Raw genomic sequence first — 17,901 nt, 5'->3', positions numbered from 1 at the left:
CAATACTTAAAGGCTTGTGTTACAATCATTATTGTGATGATGGAACCAAAGTTATCACCTGTAGCTCTGTTTATTCCACAAAAACATCTGTATCCAGATCTTTTCACTGCTGAAAACTATTTAAAACTCTTTGTCACTAGCCATGCTAGCAACATGGCTCTTCAGCCAATGAACTCTCGGGATGTTGGGTGATCCCCTGACGTTATCTAGCCCCACCAGCAGGTCAAAGTTATCATTTATCCTGAGAGATATCTCAGTCTGCACTTGAAAGATTGGAACAATGTCTTGTTTGTCTGCAAACATTTATGGGTTCCAAAAGTTTAACAATTCTTATGACTAATGCTTACTGCTAATTAGCAGATGTTAGTATGCTAACAAGCTGAACCAGCTTGAAACATCAGTTTTTCCAGGGACAGATGAAGCCTGTGTCTGGTAAACATGCTTTAGCTGCCTTGTCTTCCTGTTCACACCTGCATTAAAAAAAACTCCAGTCATATAGAGTGCCCTTTTTAATTCTCCATGGATGTTAAAAGCCACCACAGTGAAGTCAACAAAAGCAGCAGTCTGAGAGTATTGAATATAAGAAAAAGTTGGGTGATGTTTACAGCAAATTGTGTAAATTTGAGTGACAGGTTGGTGGGATAAATACCCAAATTAATATTTGTTTTAATCATTATATAGAGGGCAGCAGAAAAGCTTAATAATCATCTGTTAGATTTAATTCAAATATAAGAAGAAGAGCAGGTAGGACATGTAAACCTTACGTCATCAACCTTGGGCTTGGTGTCCACTTTTACGGGTTTCTCAATCTTGGCTTTTTTATCAACAGGAGCAGCCATGCACCCAGCTGCAGGAGAAGCTGCTGTCTACAATAGCAAACACATACAACTTTTAATATTAACTATATTTCACTTAGTAAACTAAAGAAAACTAAATACAAACATAAGACCAGCCCAGAGCAAAACAAGGAGGTGTGAGCTTGCTGTACCTTGGCTGAAAGAGATGGAAGTCCGGCCTCCAGAGAGAAACCATCTTTCTGCATCGTTTTACCAGCAGGGGGAGCAGCTGCAGGAGTCTGAGATTTCTGTAACAGAGACAAGACATCAACTCCTTCAGTCCGATAGTCCGATACCACTATTAGGACATTGCAGTGACTTGAACATTTTATTTTACCTTCACAGGAGGTGGTGCAAAGTTAGCTGGGCCAGCAGAGGAGGCACTCACGCTTTCAACAGGGACCGTTTTCTATATAGTTCATAAAGAAAACACGAGGTGAGAATTTGTTTGACACATTATGTTTATATTTAAGAGTACATCTGCCAAACTGAGATTGTTAAGAAGGGACGTTTGTCGGGGTTTACAGGCGGAGGATGGACTCGCAGCTGAGTGCTACATGCTTTAAGACTCTGACCTCTTGCTTCTTAGATGCAGCTGGAACAGTTGAAGACATGAATCCTGCTGTAAGAGAATCCAGGGCCTCGTCTGTGCTCAGGGGTTTCTGAGAGGAAAAAAGGATCATCATCAGGTAACAACACAACAAACAGACATGATTATCCAAAACTAGTCCTCTGATTAATAAGTAATGTTCCATATCCGCAACATGATCCTCCACTAGAGGGCATCTCCTCCCAAGTTAAAAGCAAACAAAAGGGCAAAATAATGCAAACCAGACTGCATGTAAAAACAGTGAAGGAAAAGTACAGACACTCCCTTCACATTCCACTGAGACAAGTAAACAAATATAACGCTCTTAAAACCTAAATTTGATACGCAAATCTGTTCAGATTAAGCGAAAATATGATAAAACTCTAAAACTCACACCGGAGGAAAGTATCGGGGTGGAAAGAGATCGTGAGACACTGAACCAGAGCTTCTCGCAAGACAAGCTCACAAAGTGGGAGTCGACTATGATGCAAATGTGGGTGTGTTGAGGCTGAGTAAATAGTAAGATACATATGGGTGGATATCTAAGAGTATAACAAACGCTTCAGTGTGTGTCTTGTGGATACACACACGCACACATCAACATAAGCGTTTGGGTTTGGTCGGACAAGAGCCAACGAGCTCGAACAGAGAAGGTGGACCCTGTGCTGTGCTGTTGGCTGAGACAACACCCACCATGTAATGCAACATTCCCCACTCTAGAGGAACCAGACGATCACACAGAGGAAACACTGCTTCCTGAATGTGTGTGTCATGTTAGTGTATGATCATTACTGGAAAAAAGAGCAATTCAGGTTTTTTAGAGACATTAGCAGAGTTGTTCACTTACCGGGACATCCTTGGGTTTAAAGTCCGCAGGAGCCGGAGCCTAAAAAATAGAAAACAGATTTGTTTAAGACTAGAAGAAAAAAAGTGGACATTGTGAAATTATTTAGTAGGTCAACAAATACTGCCTTAAAGGCTCAGTTCACCGCAATAACAAATTAATCCCCGTATTGATGGCTGCATTTGGTACCTTTCAGGTGTATTGCTAAAGTCACATCACATTTGAGTTGGTACTTAAAACACATGCAGTTGATACTCAGTCCTATTCAGTCCTATTCTAAAAAAATGTACATTTTTGCCAATAAAGATGTGGAATTAATCACTTTATTGTTTTGGTGTATGGGTGTGTGCGGGCCAGGGGGGGCTCCAAGGAAAAATGGTTGGGAACCCCTAATCCAGATCATCCACAAACCTGACAGTGAACTTCCTATTGAAGAAACAGTCTAAGTAAAAAAGTGTTCACACAGCAGTCTGTCCATGGGACAAGAAGACACTCCACTAGCGTTGCAGCAAAGCTACTTATGAATCAAAAGAGGTGATGGAGAGGGAAAGCTGAGCAGGACTGACCATATCTTCAAATCTGTACCCCGGAGGCAGCGTGTCGTCTCTTTCTCCACACCTCTGACCCCTCTCGGAGATGATGTCATGCTGTGACACATGCAACGCACATGGTTACTCAAATCAGCTCCATGCTGCAGCTCAATGCAATTGCTACAGTTACACACACACACTGTGGCTCTGCTGTACCTCTTTGACCTCTGGCCCGGTGTAAACAGGCTGTTGGGGGACGAGAGGATCAGCTGATGGTAGTATGCTGGCCAAGGCGTCAAATGGATCCACTGCTGGTGCCTGCACATGCAACATAACTCAGCACACCAGAGCAAGCAACATGCTAATCAATGCTAACTCATACTGTGGCTACTGTGAGTGTTTACCTGCTTGGCTCCTGCAGCTGCTTTGGGAGGAACCTCCACCTGCACCTGCAACAGAGAGGCAGAATCAGTGCACTGAGCTCCATGACATGAAACACATGGATATCGTTAGTGTGATTGTGCTTTTACTCAAGAAACTGATTGACTGCAAATTGATCACCACACAGCAGCCTAAACCAAACTTGTCTTTATATAATAGAATATAAATTCAATCTAGACCTTTCCCCAAAGTCTGACACCAAAACACACCAGGTCCTGACAGCACAGTATTGATGCGGTCAGAGCACCATAAAAACATTGAATGCAACATATCCATCAACATCCAACAGACACAGAAATACACAGGAAGAAAGTATCAGCCTCCACCGCAGTTGACATCGCAATTATCTACCTTCGTTTGTGCCGCTTTAGCCTGTTCCTTCTTTCCCTGTACAGACACATTTCCAGCCGCAGTCGTGGCTGCTGCTGCTGCTGGCTTTGATGTTGATGTTGTGATGGCAGTGGCACTCTAAAAATATATATAACGCATTTGCTATTATCTATTATAGGCCAGATAACATACAGGTTCGCTGTGCATGCATAAATACAGAACTAGATCCAAAGAATGAAATAATAGACAGCTCATTAAAAGACCAATGTCGGAAAAAAGAAATCCTCAACCAACTTGATGACAGTCATGAGTTCAGAAGTGTCAGCAGGTGTTGTGCAATGAAACTAGCGAAGTCAGAAAACTCTCGGCCTCTACTCTCCATTATGTTTCCTCTGGCTGACTCAGACTTCGACTGTGTGAGGTGTTGCAAGTGGACAGGTGTGCACTATTCATCAATCATGATAACAAGTGTAGGCATGCTGCGCAAAGGGCTTCGTAGAGAGAACAATGGCCCTTTCTACTTCCCAACTGGTCACCTTCAAAGTTAAAAAGAAACAGGCAGTGAGCAATGTCCAGAGAAAGTACCCGAGTGTTCTCAGGCAAAGAAAGAAACAAAAACCTGATGAGATGGTGCAACACAAAGACGGTATTGTAGAAAGAAAGAAAGAAAGCGATGACTGAAGAAAGCCTTGAATGATACACCTCAAGGGAGCCATGGAAGTATAAGAGAATCTGAGAAGCTCTTAGCAGTCGGGTCTACCTTGGCTTTGTCTTTGGGTGACTCTTTAGGTTTGGTCACGGCAGTGGACGCCGCCAAGCCGGCGGATGCGGCCACTCCAGCGGCAGCAGAAGGAACTGAAGCTGGTGTTTTGACTTGGGAGATAGGTGCAGTCTACAAACATGTTGCCAAAGGATAACTCGTGAACACAAATATGAAAGATTCACAGCATGTGTAACATATTGACAGGATATGTGGGCAACCTTTTGACAGTGTTAGTAAAAACAAAGCAGAAGAAAATATACAGTGATCTCTGGTCAGATCTTCCACAAAACTGATCAATCTGACCATGGATCAGTGTGTTTGGTTAAATGCTGGTGCTTTTAGTTAATTTAAACCAAAACGTGTACACTTTACAGTACTTCTGACCTTTGTGCTGACTTTCTAAATCGATTTTTTGCCTCACACGCAGCTCAGAAGAACCAGAATGCTGCTTTAAATGTGTAACAGAAAATGCAGTGTGTGGAGAATCTTTAAAAGAAAAACTTTGGCATATTTGCAAAGTTCTCCAAAATATTAGAGTCAGCTGGCTTGAATTATCTTCACTGGGTGTGTGATTAGATAATCAAATCTAAATGACCTCAAATAAACTGAAGGACAATTACTGGAACAATGAGAATGCAATAAGAAAACAGCATCATGTGAATTTTGTTGTTTGATACAAAGGCTGAAAGCAGCTGACACACAAAACATGGATGTTGGAGCATCTCACAAGCACATGGCTCGACCAACAAGGAAGCATGTTCATGTCAGTCTTTGTTCACAAGACATAATCACCTGACAGCAACACAACCTCAATGAAACCTTAAGTCTAACAAATACTAGAGTGCCTGAACACTTCTCAGCAAGTAGAAATTCAATCTAAACGTCAGGAAAATGGTCAGCAGTAATGTAATAAACAAGAGAGCACTTTCATCAAGATGACACCATTACCTGTGACATCTCTGTCGGACCGCCCCTCAACCCAGCTGATGTAATGTCAAGAACAGTAGCCTCAGTGGACGACATGTCAACAATAGTAGCACCTGCCAGCGTAGTGTTAGTCTACAAACCAAGGAGCATGTGTTTAAAGAAAGTCATCAGAGTGTTATTCATGAAGTCAGCTCCAAAGATCGCGTGAACGTGAACACCCCAAAGCGTGAAGATATGAGAGCTCATTAATGTGAAGTGTTCAGCCTCTGATGCATGTGAAAGGTCAAGATGTTTGAGTGGCTGAGGAAGAGGGACAACGCACACAGAGGTTTGCAAGATATTAAGAAGATGAAGCCAGTGAAGAAGAAGAGATGTGAGCTGCTTCAACCATCCCCAAACAGCCAAAAGCCCTCTCCGCCTTAGTAAGCATCCAGAGTCCGTCTACCTCTGCTTTAAGTGGATCTCTTCCTGATGTCCCAATGGAAGCACTTCCTCCCACTGTGAGGCCACTTCCTGTGGCTCGGCCTGCTGCCGTGGTACCCGGCACAGGCTTTGTAGCCATGGCAGATCCTGATGACCCTTTCTGCAACGCACCAGGTGTGAAAAAGTTGATCACATTGCATCTCTTGGATGTTTGCATTACCAATAAATGTGTTTGTTTGCGCCGATTTCAAAAGCGTTCACTGTTTCATGAGGAAATGAAAACAATAGGAAAAGGGAAATGACCGAAAGTCAGTTTACTTTGCATGAGGAGCAATGCTCAGCTTGAGAGAAAGCTGTGTGAGCTTGTAAAATAACAACTCAAAGCCTTGAATAAAATGACTGTATTGGTATCTTATTGTTAATAAAAAAGTAGAGGAAGAATAACCTGTTGCACACACACAAAGGCCCGATGGCCCCAATGTAGGACTTTGTGGTTTTGGAGTGTGACCTTCGACCCACATTGTATGTGGTGGTGCCATGTCAAATAACCTCCCCATAAATGTGTACATGTATTCTTAACTATGAGAAATGTCTAGTAGGTCCTTTAAACCATCACGATCACAACTTATTACCTGCATTTTGTAAAGCCATCATTAGCAACCATAAGCTAAAAGAATAAGTGTTGGACAGGCAATTTGTTAACTGTAAGAAGCTAAGCTACCAGTTTTTCTACATTAAATGAAGATTTACTAAACTGAAGATAGCCTAGAGATAAATGTAGCAAGCTAAGCTACACGGAGCAACACGACAAAAGTGGCTTACTTCCTCAAAAATATGTTGTTGTTTTTACAATAAACTACTGTGTACTGTATTTGTAAGTTTGTGTCCACATAACGCCTTTTTCTGAGCGCCAGCATCTCTTTTCAGTTTTTCCTTTTCCTTTTTCCGTTTCTGTCTACCCGGAGCTGTACGATATGACAAACATTTGTGGGAGCAGATCGGCCGGATGCTAAATGTTGCTGGTAAGTGTTGTGCGTCATCGCGTGTTGTAAGCTTGTTGTTAGCTGTGTAGAAAGTTAAACTTATTGTAACCGACGAGCAGCGTTTTTTTCTCTCATTGCACAAGCACTTCGTCCCAGTGCTCCCCAGTGCCCTGCCAGCACTTTTCGCTATGTGGACAGGGGGCGTTGCTGCTTTTTATGCCACTACTGCCCAACACTAAATTTGAACATTCCCTTTGTAATTTGTTACTAATCTGTGAGTCCCAGAAAAAAAAGTTAAAAAAAAAGAAGATAGTCCTTTAGAGCTTTATTATAATATACTGCCCACTATGTGCTATATGCTGCCACTGAAACACGAGCAGCTGTACCCCACTATGGCAACATCAACCAAGGGGAATCAAAAGGGCAGTAAGGTCAGCAGCTAACAAGAGCCACTTACAGCTGAAGGTTAATGACCGAGTCATACGAGCTTCGTCATTATAATTCATTGCTATTTTAAATGTTTGTACACCAAGTGCAAATATCCCAACAAAGCCTTTCTCACCAGGCCGAGGCACCAAAATAGACAAAGACAAAGCCCACTGAAAACGCTCCAGGCATGTCCTGTTGATTTGCTCTGTCACAACACTGTTTGCCTTTATATCCAATCTCCCAATAAGGTGAACACACTTCCTAAAGTGCAATTTAAACAAACTTACAATCACTCTAATCAGCAACATCTAGCTGAGCGTGAATGTACAATCACTTTGATGCATTGTTTGAGAGCACCGTTAAAGGGTTAACGTGCTTCCCACTGGCTCTGAAACTGGGTGTTAACTCTCTCGTGCTTGAATGGGAGGAAAAGGAACATTTTCTTTACTGTTTGCTACCATTCAGAGGACACAGCTAAACCTTTTCCCTCACTCTACTTAGAATTAAAGCTGCACCGTACGGGAACAGGAAAGGAAATACTACACATAGTCCAGATAATGGGCAGGTCAAAGGTCAGCCAGGCAGCAATCCAGAGAGGGAACATAGGAAGAGTGAGTACTTTCTTCAGTGAGAGAGGCAGGGAGAGGCAAGGTTAAAGGGTATTACAGAGGAATGTTTGATACCTCAAACTGTGCAGGCTTCACGGTGGAGACCTGAGCTGCCGGTTTGGGCGTGGCCTCGCTGGGCTGCGACTACAGAGAGACACAGAAAGAGAGAGAGAGAAAAGTTATGTTTGAGCAATGACAAATCCATCAAGAAACCATCATAATGATTTCAAGATTGACGAAGAGCAACATCTCGCTTTCACAAGGGCCAGCATTTCAGAAAACAAATAATTCCACGCAGCTTGTTCGTGGATGGGGAGGAAAACTTGCTGAAATGCTCGTCCCAAATTGTATTGAATGTAAACAAAATAAAAAAGGATAAATGAAGGAGAGGAAGAAAAAAACGACAACAGTTTCGTCATGTAATGCAGCAATATGCACACAAACACATCCATCAAAGTGCAGTCAGCGGTGGTGGATTCAAGTGCTACATTCCAGACTGAAGGGTGTGACTGTTGTTTTACAGCAGAGTGCAAAGACACCCAGTATTTTTGTTTTCATTGGTCGCCTCAGCAACTCACAACAAATGTACTCTTCATAATTTACTCATCAGATGATGTCACACGGTGTGAAATGGGCACTGAGATCATTCATGTCAGTCTGTAAAAGACCCAACAGGATTGTAACTTTAACTTCAATGGCTGAAGACGACAATGCAGTCATTCTTTCACACTCACATATAAATAAGCACCGTGCTGCTCTGTGCTTCCTCACACAGGTCAGTGCTGCTGTGATCTTTGTGTTACATTTCCTCTTGACAAGATCAGAGTTTCTGTAGCAGACGCAACAAACTGCTGCCAAAAATGTTAACTACAATAACCCATGTGTGTTACTCATGTCGCGCCCTATTGTGTCTATTGTCTTTTACCTTTTTTTTTTTTTATCTTACCAAAACAAAAGCCCATCACTTCTCCGGTGGTTCGAGGTGTACTTCATACTTCAGCTACTATCAAGAGAAGTGTATGGGCCTATTAACATTATAAGCAGTGATTAAGATGTCGATGTTTCTTTTTAAGGAGTCGATGAGGCATAGTTTAGATTTCTTTAAAATATCACAATGTGGCCCATCTCACAATACTCCTATTTTTAATTCAGTATGAGTTACAAGGAATTAAGTAGGAGTATCTCAAATTTCCGACGAGTTTTAAACCAGCTGAGGTTGCCAAACTACTTGGACAATGATGGTCAATTTAACTACTGTAGTTAAACTATTTAAAACTGTCTAAAAGTAGTGAATTCACCTCGTTTCAGGACTAAGGTCCATTCATTTTAAAGGAAACCTCACAGCTGAACTTATTTCCATGTGTAATACACGTATGTGTTAATTTCTTAACAGTGTAAAGAACAGAGGCAGGGATGGACATAGTATTTAGTAGCTTTTCTATATGGGAACATATCAAAACATAAACAAAAAATAACATACTCCAAGACACACACTAGACCAGTCAGACAAACCTGGTCTAGTCTGTGTTCTATGAGCACTTTAAACTGTATGTATAGTTGCATTTGTCCTATTTATTATAAGCTATGTCCTGACTGATATTTTTGCTGTTAGTTAACTCAAATAACATTATATCACTACATCACTGTACGTTAAATGTATTTCCATCTATTTCTTTACATAAACACTTAGTTTAAACATGGATGACAAGAATCACTTTAATTATTCTAAGTATCAGGCCTGTAATAGGCAAATGTGGGTCAATATACTGACCAGGGTAACATATCTGCCAGGCTCTTTTTAACACTTCTTCATCTGACTGGAGGGCAAGGACACAGCCCTGGACTTCATATTGTGTGGCAACAGTGCAAATTTTACAACAGATTAGAACACAGTCCATACATTTGGAGTAGATCTAAACTACAAATTGGGGAAATTGGGAAACAAAGAAAAAACAGAGAACAGTCATTATATTGTGAAACAACTTTAAAGATGAATCAATAGCAATAGCTCTAACCATTGCACTGCATCCTGTAGAGATTTGACCTCAACGAGAGGACACTGGGTGGGTGTTTTAAGCTCCGCCCTGAACCTAGTTTAAAGCTTTAACATGGGAACAAGAATAACATTACTCGTTCTCTTAAAGTTTTACTGACATGCTACACAAACGCTTCAAAATGGATCAAATCAGAGTGAGTAATTCAACAAGTCTGAGCAGTACTAAATAAACTCCTTTTGAAGGCAGCAGAGCATACAGCTCAGTGTTGTTAATGTGTGCAGCGATCTCCAGGTGGAGCCCAGTATGCTGCAGAGCCCTTCCCAGTTCTTACAGGTGGTGTGAATAAAGAGCACAGAGCCTCCACCCCTCTGACACCAGGTCAGAATTACTGCTTGTACTTTCACATCCAACCCAATCCATTGTGTTGTAACAAAGTACAGTCAGATGTAACCAAGCCTGTTAGTGAACATTACTCTGATTTTTCTTTCTATTTATGGTTGTGAGACAGTTTGGATTTGAACACAAAGACTGTCTGACTGCACTGTGAACATTTACAGATCAGAGTTTATTCATAGCTTGTGTTCTTTTTATGATTCTTGATAGATGCTGTAGAGTCCCAATACAAAAAACTACATCTACCAAATATCATTATCCCATGTCTAAGCACCTAAGTGAGTTAACCTGTCAAGCAAGCTGAGCATCATTTATACAGTGGCTTGCTGGAGGGTAAAGTCAGGTTGAATGTCTGTGAGTGACTGCAGGTAGGACAGGCACATACAGAGGAAACTGTGAGTTGCACCATGTGCAATCTGAGACTTCAGATTCAGAAATGTTTGCAGCTCAGTGCTGTCAGTGATTTCCTCACACACTGGTGTTACATTCAACACAAATAAGGTCACAACCCAGCTCAGGGTTAGCACATGTGAATCATTCTCATTGCTAAATCTAACTTGGCTTCTATATCTAACAAAAATGCAACACTTCTTTTTCTTCCAATTTTCATGAGAAAGAAAAAAAGCATCTAAGATTTCTTTTACACACCAGAAAAAACATAAACTTAAACTCTGTTATGTTGCTATCAAATGTTGTGTGGTATAAACAGAGTCATCTTGTGACCAGCCTAAGACACACCTGTGTAATCATCATGTGGTTTTATCAGCCTCTTGATATGCCACACCTGTCAGCTGGAAGAATAACCTTGGAAAATATTAGTGCTTACTAACATGGATTGAAATATAACTTGTACTGTAAACTTTACAAAACAGATACATTTACAATAAGTGTGAGGAACACTGATATTAAGGAAAGTCAAACAAACCCCACACTTCCTATATCAGTTCCTTTTTTCTCTTTCACATATTTTTCTGTTGAAAAATAATTATCATTATCACTGATTGTTGGAAGAGTCAACATAATGCTTCTTAGATAGTGAATAAGGAGGAAGTGGCAGAAGGGAGGAGGTAAGGTCACAAGCAGTAAGGGTATCACCCTGCTGCAGGGGAAGTCATGTTACCCCTGCCTCTGCAGTAAATATTAACAGTTGCCAAGTTACCACAAAAAACTACAGAGATATGATGGTTGCTGCTGCAGGATGAGTCAGATATTTTTTTGTTTTTTACTAGGGGAGAAATCCAGCAGCTCAGTTCTTTTCTCTGTAAAACTATAAAACTAATGTTGAAGTTTTGAACCATACAAGAAGTCCTTTATTCAAACACTGTGAGATCAAACTCGTCCACGATTGTCATGATAAAAACTTGTTTACAACAAGCCTTTGTCATTACTCAAAGCAATCTTGAGACATTTTGGGAAATGCCAGTTTCCTATTGGCTTTCTGGCCCGGTGTCGGATGACAAGAGTGATACCAGTGATGGTACAGCAAAGCCAGAGCTCACAGCTAACAACAAAGACAACAACACAAGTACATGAAGTCTGACTACTCTCTTTTTAAAGGTTTGAAACTTTTGGAAATATGTGTAGGGTTTTTTTTACGAAGTGTTGTTAATAGGATCCATAATACTCTCATGCCAAACTTAGCAGCTAGTTAGCTTAGCTTAGCTTAGCTTAGCATAAAAAGTGCGAAATGTTAGAAACCGCTAGCCAGGCCCATCATCCCATGTGTAATTTTAATGCTATTTGTTGTTGTTGTTCTTCCTCTTCTTTATTTTTCATTTACAACATGTGTCAAATTTCAATAGAGCCAGGGAAGCGGTTTCCCCTTGCGTTCAGTCTTTATGGAAAGCTAAGTTTACTAGATGCTGTGACTGGCATTAGACTGGTGTTAATTACCTCATCTAACCCCAGGCAAGAAATGAATATACATATTTATACACTTGTCAAGCTTTTCCTATAAAAATTGTCAATGTGTATTTGTGTTGTTGTCTTATTACAAACACTCCGCTTAAACCTGAAATTACCCGATTAAAATAAAGTATAATACAGACGTCATCATGTCTTACATATACATAGAAATTATTCTGCTTTTGATTTTAACTTAAGGTTATTGTAGACACACTTTAGCTGCTTCTCAAGCACTGAGGTTACACATGAGTATAACAGTGACATTATTTAAGAAATAATTACACAAAAAATAAAACAGAAGCCTGAATATCTTCTGATTGAAGGGAAGCTGGTGTTGGCTTTCACTTTTTTAACATGATGTCCCAATGACTGGACGACTGACACAATCACTGTGCTGTACTTTCCCTTACATGAAAGTTGAAGGAACTTTCAAAGAGAAAGTCAGAGCTAAGTTTGGAATAATCTGCAAACCAGCTGAAATCAAAGGAAGCTAGCCAAGAGGATTTGATGACTCATTTGCCTTTAATCATATGAGAGCAGTGCCTTATTTCTGATCTCAAGGTAATGTGACACTGCTTTTTACCCTTTGACCCCTCATACACATTCAATAAGTAATGTTCACTTCCTGGAGGTTATGTGTTACTACACATGCATTTGAATTACCATCACTGAGTCTTTAAAAACCCACATAAACAAAGTAGAAAGACAAGGCTCGGTCTGACATGAAAACCATTTGCACACGTCAACCAACACATCACCTGTGTGTGACAGATGCCACTTAACACAGACAGGTTAGGCCGCACATACAGAGAACCACCCAGATACCTTTCAAACACGCAAACAAACAGGCTACTTGTTTCATTCACAGACTATTAAGGGAAACAATGCATTTAACAGAAGGAGGAGATCTTCTTAGCGTGTTTACAAGATGACTCAAATTAAAGTATCAAAATGATCCATAAATAATGCCTGAAATCACAAGCACAAAAGTCTCTTTCCGGCAAGAAAAAACATTTAACTGTAAGCTAATTTCAGTTATCATCTATTCCCTTACACAGGAGTGTCAGTTGTTTGTCTAAAGCTGTTTGTTGTGTCACCAGAGTGAACTCTCAGAGCTCACCTCAGACCCTCCCAAACACCTAGCAAGCTTTCAGTCTGCTGTGACTCCAAACTGCAGCATTCCTACATTCCTCATGCCTCCTGTACAGAAGACTGCTCTCTGCTCATAGATAACACACTGTCCATCCACAGACACACTGCAAACAAGCTCAAGCTGCTTCGAGCACATGCCTCACACATGGTGAACATGCTTTCATCCTTGTATTTGTGGCCCAGGTGACATCAAGGAGGAAAAACATGGATCCAAGTGGTGTTAGCTTGCATTTATGCTCTAACCGGCGAGCTACAAAAAGCTAAAGTCTGGCTCTGCCTCCAGGTTAGCCACCGCTATGTCACATCATTTTGAAGAGTTTTGGTTTTTCCCGAAAACCTAGAAATTTTATTTTTTTTCTGTCCTTATTCTGTTGTTAACGTAATCTTCTTCTGTGTTTCACAGCCTAATCTGAACCCTCCATAGCCTACTCAAAGCTGAACAATGTTTTCATTACCATTTAACAACTAATGCTAACAACAGCAAAGAGCAAGGGATTAGCTTAAGTTTCAAAGCTGTTGCCTTCTTACTTTTTTTTGATACCTCAATTTCACATGTATAACATTTATAACATTTACGTAATTATAACATTAGCTCCAAACACCTGTTTACACTAGCAAGCTAACATACAGAAGGTAGAATACTAGCTTGTTGAATGTTAAGGCCCTTTTCCACTGGTCAAAATAACTGCTAACACCGGTTAACACTCAGCTTTTTGCTTAGTGGGAAAGGTTTGAATCGGCATTCAATTTCGGGTCAAATGACTCTGCAGTAGACCCGGGTAATTATCACCTCGGCTCTGATCGGCAATGATGGGAAAACAAAACCTGCGTCGACGCGCTCATCTTCGCCCCCTTTCCGGCGCGATGCTACGACACGCATTGAAGTTCCAGCCACTGTCGCGTAAATTCAGAAGAACAACATACAACAGCAAATTTGTTCTTTGTTCCGTGCGAGATGCGGCAACACTGGCAAGACAGCGAGATGAGAGAGCTGCTAACCAAAGAGTATAATGCAAGTTCTTTGTGCGTACTATTGTTTACTAACCCCGTTTCTGGCGCGTTTGTGACATCAGACGGTGACCCAGCAGAAAAGAGACCGAAAGGAGTATACTCCAATGGCAATGGGAAAAGAGACAATCTGCATTTATTAGCGGGGCTTCCCGGGCCTGAAAAACCTGCGTCAACGTGCTAAATTTGATGGGAAAGGGTTATTAACTTGTTAACTAGCACTTGGCATGTCGATTAAAATGAAATGCTAACTGTAGTGTTAGTTTGTCAATTCTAATTAAATTGAGATTATGTTTTTGTTAAAATAGGGACTCAAATCTTGTTGTAACCATAAATAGATAGTATGAGCTGAGCTTTGAATTTAGACAGGAAATCTCTGACTCATTTTAATAACATTTGACAAACAGAAGTCATGGTGGGGAGCAGAAGCTAGTGGAACGCAAGCTAGCTCCAAGTGCTTTATGACTTTGGCTCTGTCAGATAATTTATACAGGACTCTTATCATGCTGTGGCTAACAAAGTAACAGGAACACCTTAATATCAAATGTATCCTTAACGAAAGCCCGGCAGCAATTTTACTACCTTTAATTGTACTGTGACAGTTTCACATTGAAGTCATTTTTTAAGACTGTATTGAGACAACGTTACGCAGCAGTGTACTAAGGTGTTCTCGTTATTTTGTCCAGTTCACGAACAGTACAAAAACAAAAAGGTGTGCAGACAGGAAAAGTTTCATACAGCTGTACCTTATAGAAATTTTGTCTGGGTAGGGGAAGAGGCCGATAGTTGCCATGTATCTGTATTGTAAGGGACATATTGAGGCCATTAAACAACAGTTCAAAACTGGTAAAAAGACTGAATCAATGCAATTGTAGACCTTAACACAACAGTACATAAAAACATCATGATAACGTTGAATACACACACACTAAAACATATATGACACAGACCTTCTGACCAAGAGCGAAGCATGTTAGCATTTGTTTTAACAAATACAGACACAGTTGTTCTAACACAACACACAGTTTTTGTGACCGATACGAGTCATTTTCCCAAAACAGCAGCAATCCAAAGGCCAAACATTGCCTGTGAGCTCTGTGGAACAATGGCCCAAAATCCTGTTAACAAAAAAAGTACTTCACAGGATGGCACTCAGGGGTGCTTGACCATATTTCCTATGGTTAGACGCATGACAGCCACACACTCTTAAACCCTGGCCTGCTTGCGCATACACAAAACCGCAGAGCTTTAATTACTGTAGCAGTAACCAGTGAGGCCAACATTGACTGAAAGGGCACTAACAGCAACGTCATGGTCATTCTGGGAGAGCAGGGCACACTGCCTGCTGAAACCCGAGTGAGTGAGGTCAAAATAGACACAAGACTTTTGAGCGTGGATAACCGCAGCTTAGTGCCAACTGGAACCATTTCTCATTTCAAACTGGCAGTCAGTCTGACACATCATCTTAGAACGTAACTGTCGATGTGCTCGAGGTTTGAGTCTATCCTTTTCCTGTTTCAGAGGATGCCTGCACGCATGTCAAACATCAGACCATCTGCTCTCTGCATGACGTGTGTACCTGTCTCTCGCAGCTCTTCTGTCTCTCAGAAGTGAGGACACAATGCGGTACACCCAGGCCTTACCCAACAACAGCGATCAAAGCTGTGTAGCTTGTGCCTGTAATGAAAACTGATGACTAATGCTGGGCCACACCCGACAAACCACAGACACGCACATGCAAAAAAAGGCTGGAAACTGCTCCTTAGCTAGCTGCTGCCACAACTCCAAAATAGCACCGGCAAGAGCAAAACAGTTTGTCCGAACAGACACTTGTGATAATGTGAATCAGCTCGCGTATAAGGTGTAAAAATGAAAAGCTGCAGTCGGCGTGATGAGGAAAGAATGTGGAGCAGAAGTGACAGTAACAACACAGCTAACTGTTGTTGAAGTTCGAGTGCAGAGCTGCAGGAGGATGAATATTGTTGCTGTAGGGGAGAAAGCAAGCAAACAGCTGGGTAAACTGGGTGAAGTCATTTGTCAAACCTACTTTAATCGGCTTTTTGTGCTGTCATTATGCTGTTAATACACTTTATTTTTACATCAAGGTGACCCAGGAGACGGAAACAAACAGGGCACGTTAACAGCACTCGACTGGCTTCATATATCAGTCTATCAAACTGCACTGTACTTAATTCTCTAAAGGGTGGATATGTTGCTTCTGTTTGATGTTTTAAATGCAGACTTACATGCACAAACTGATCTTGTATTTTGCTGTATTTGTTCTGTTTGTCTATGACATGCACACAGACACGCAAGCAACAAACTATAGTTAACCAAAGACTGAATACTGTGAGATTATTTAGTTTAAAGCCACATTAAGATTTATTGTCCAGCCTTGATGGCATACTAACATAGCATGCAGTGCAGTATACCTCAGTATGCATGTACTGTTGCTCTCGGAGCATAAATGACGATAGCAGCACATTAACCTTTAGTCTTCTGCCAACTTTCCTAAACTTAACGCAGCAAACTTTTTCATCACGCGCTGCTGTTATATCACACAAACACAACATGCTGAGCTGCGAATAGATGAAAACAGGAAAGCTTTAACTGTCTAATTGTAACCACTTCTCTGCTATAAAAGAGCCGTCAAATGTTTCAGCAGGTGTCACTCAAACAGGAAGCCCCTCCACACACACATACAGTTACAAAAGAGCGCACATGAAGGGGAAATCAGTCCAGATACGTACCATAGGTGTGATTGTGAGTGTGTATCCTCTATATATGCTGATCTATATGCTAACAAGAAGTTCTCTTGAGGCTGCTTCACCTTAGATTCCCGCCGTGGAAGATCTCTAATCCACACTGTATGTCAAACATACACACACATGCATGCACACACACACAGAGGCAGACACACACATGTAAACACACACACGCCCAAGCCTGGTGCTCCGCCTATTTCAAAGCTGCACAACAAGCCTGTGCTGCTTGGGCTCCACCTCCTTTAGCCTGAAGGCAGCAGAGCAGGCTCAGTCAGATTGGACAGTCAGACGCAAAAAGCCCCGCCCACTGCTCGCCGCCTGCCAGGAAAAATAAATAAAGTCAGCTCGAGGGAAACTTTAGGCCGGGACAGAGCAGGCTGAGCGAGGAGGGATGTTGCAGCTCGATAACTGACATGCTGGCCTACATCAAGATAAGTGCAGGGAGACTTTTTTTTAATGGAGGAAGAGCTGAGGGATTGAGCAATGATGAGGCAGAAGTGGATTTGCAGCAGCAGTGTTGTTTGGCAGAGGCTGGGTGTGTCTGATACACTCACTGCTTAGGAATCCAGGCTGCAGAGCTGCTCAAGCAACACAGTCACAGAGAGTGTGCGTGTGGTTGGAAAGAAAAGAAGAGAGGGAGGAGGGATCACATCACATGGAGTCTTAACCGCACCCAAAGACAGTCAGGCCAGAGGAAAAGAAAAACTGTGAATTTAAGATAGGAGGAGACTAAATGTGATCAAAAAGTTCAGACATGTTCTCTCTGGACTTTTCAAAGTAGCCTCTAAAAAAAGAAGCAGACAGGAAACACAGCTGCTGGACTCCTGCCAGATGTTGTGTAAGAATTTTAGAAAAACATGGTGGGGATACTTCTCCCCTCTCAGCACACACGCACGCACACACACACACACTCAGCATACAGAGCATTTATTATTTAATAGTTCAGTTAATCCAGAGACCTTAAAAAACTTCTCGGAT

The 17,901-nt window shown here is 41.4% G+C and overlaps 1 protein-coding gene across 13 annotated transcripts in view; it reads right to left on the bottom strand.

The window, feature by feature from the left end:
• The window catches only part of cast (calpastatin), a 38,535-nt gene that overhangs the window by 7,823 nt on the left and 12,811 nt on the right, over positions 1 to 17,901 (bottom strand). For 4 of the 13 annotated variants that reach the window (XM_069677635.1, XM_069677632.1, XM_069677637.1 and 1 more), the window contains 12 exons: positions 7,779 to 7,847; positions 5,706 to 5,843; positions 4,331 to 4,462; positions 3,592 to 3,708; positions 3,204 to 3,248; positions 3,016 to 3,117; positions 2,836 to 2,916; positions 2,273 to 2,311; positions 1,412 to 1,498; positions 1,174 to 1,245; positions 989 to 1,084; positions 765 to 866 (listed from right to left, as the gene is read on the bottom strand). In XM_069677635.1, the coding sequence (XP_069533736.1) occupies positions 765 to 866; positions 989 to 1,084; positions 1,174 to 1,245; positions 1,412 to 1,498; positions 2,273 to 2,311; positions 2,836 to 2,916; positions 3,016 to 3,117; positions 3,204 to 3,248; positions 3,592 to 3,708; positions 4,331 to 4,462; positions 5,706 to 5,843; positions 7,779 to 7,847 (1,080 nt within the window). Of the gene's footprint in view, positions 1 to 764; positions 867 to 988; positions 1,085 to 1,173; positions 1,246 to 1,411; positions 1,499 to 2,272; positions 2,312 to 2,835; positions 2,917 to 3,015; positions 3,118 to 3,203; positions 3,249 to 3,591; positions 3,709 to 4,330; positions 4,463 to 5,705; positions 5,844 to 7,778; positions 7,848 to 14,904; positions 14,956 to 16,908; positions 17,075 to 17,901 lie in introns of those variants that run through there. The other 9 variants (XM_069677631.1, XM_069677630.1, XM_069677633.1 and 6 more) reach the window with 7 other exon arrangements.

This window comes from Semicossyphus pulcher, unplaced genomic scaffold (genome assembly GCF_022749685.1).
Source record: "Semicossyphus pulcher isolate SPU_LCO1_2020_fin unplaced genomic scaffold, fSemPul1.0.p SCAF_3, whole genome shotgun sequence".
Taxonomy (NCBI): Eukaryota; Metazoa; Chordata; class Actinopteri; order Labriformes; family Labridae; genus Semicossyphus; species Semicossyphus pulcher.
Note: the sequence above shows the minus strand (reverse complement) of the source record. Positions and strands in the feature narration are given on the sequence as shown.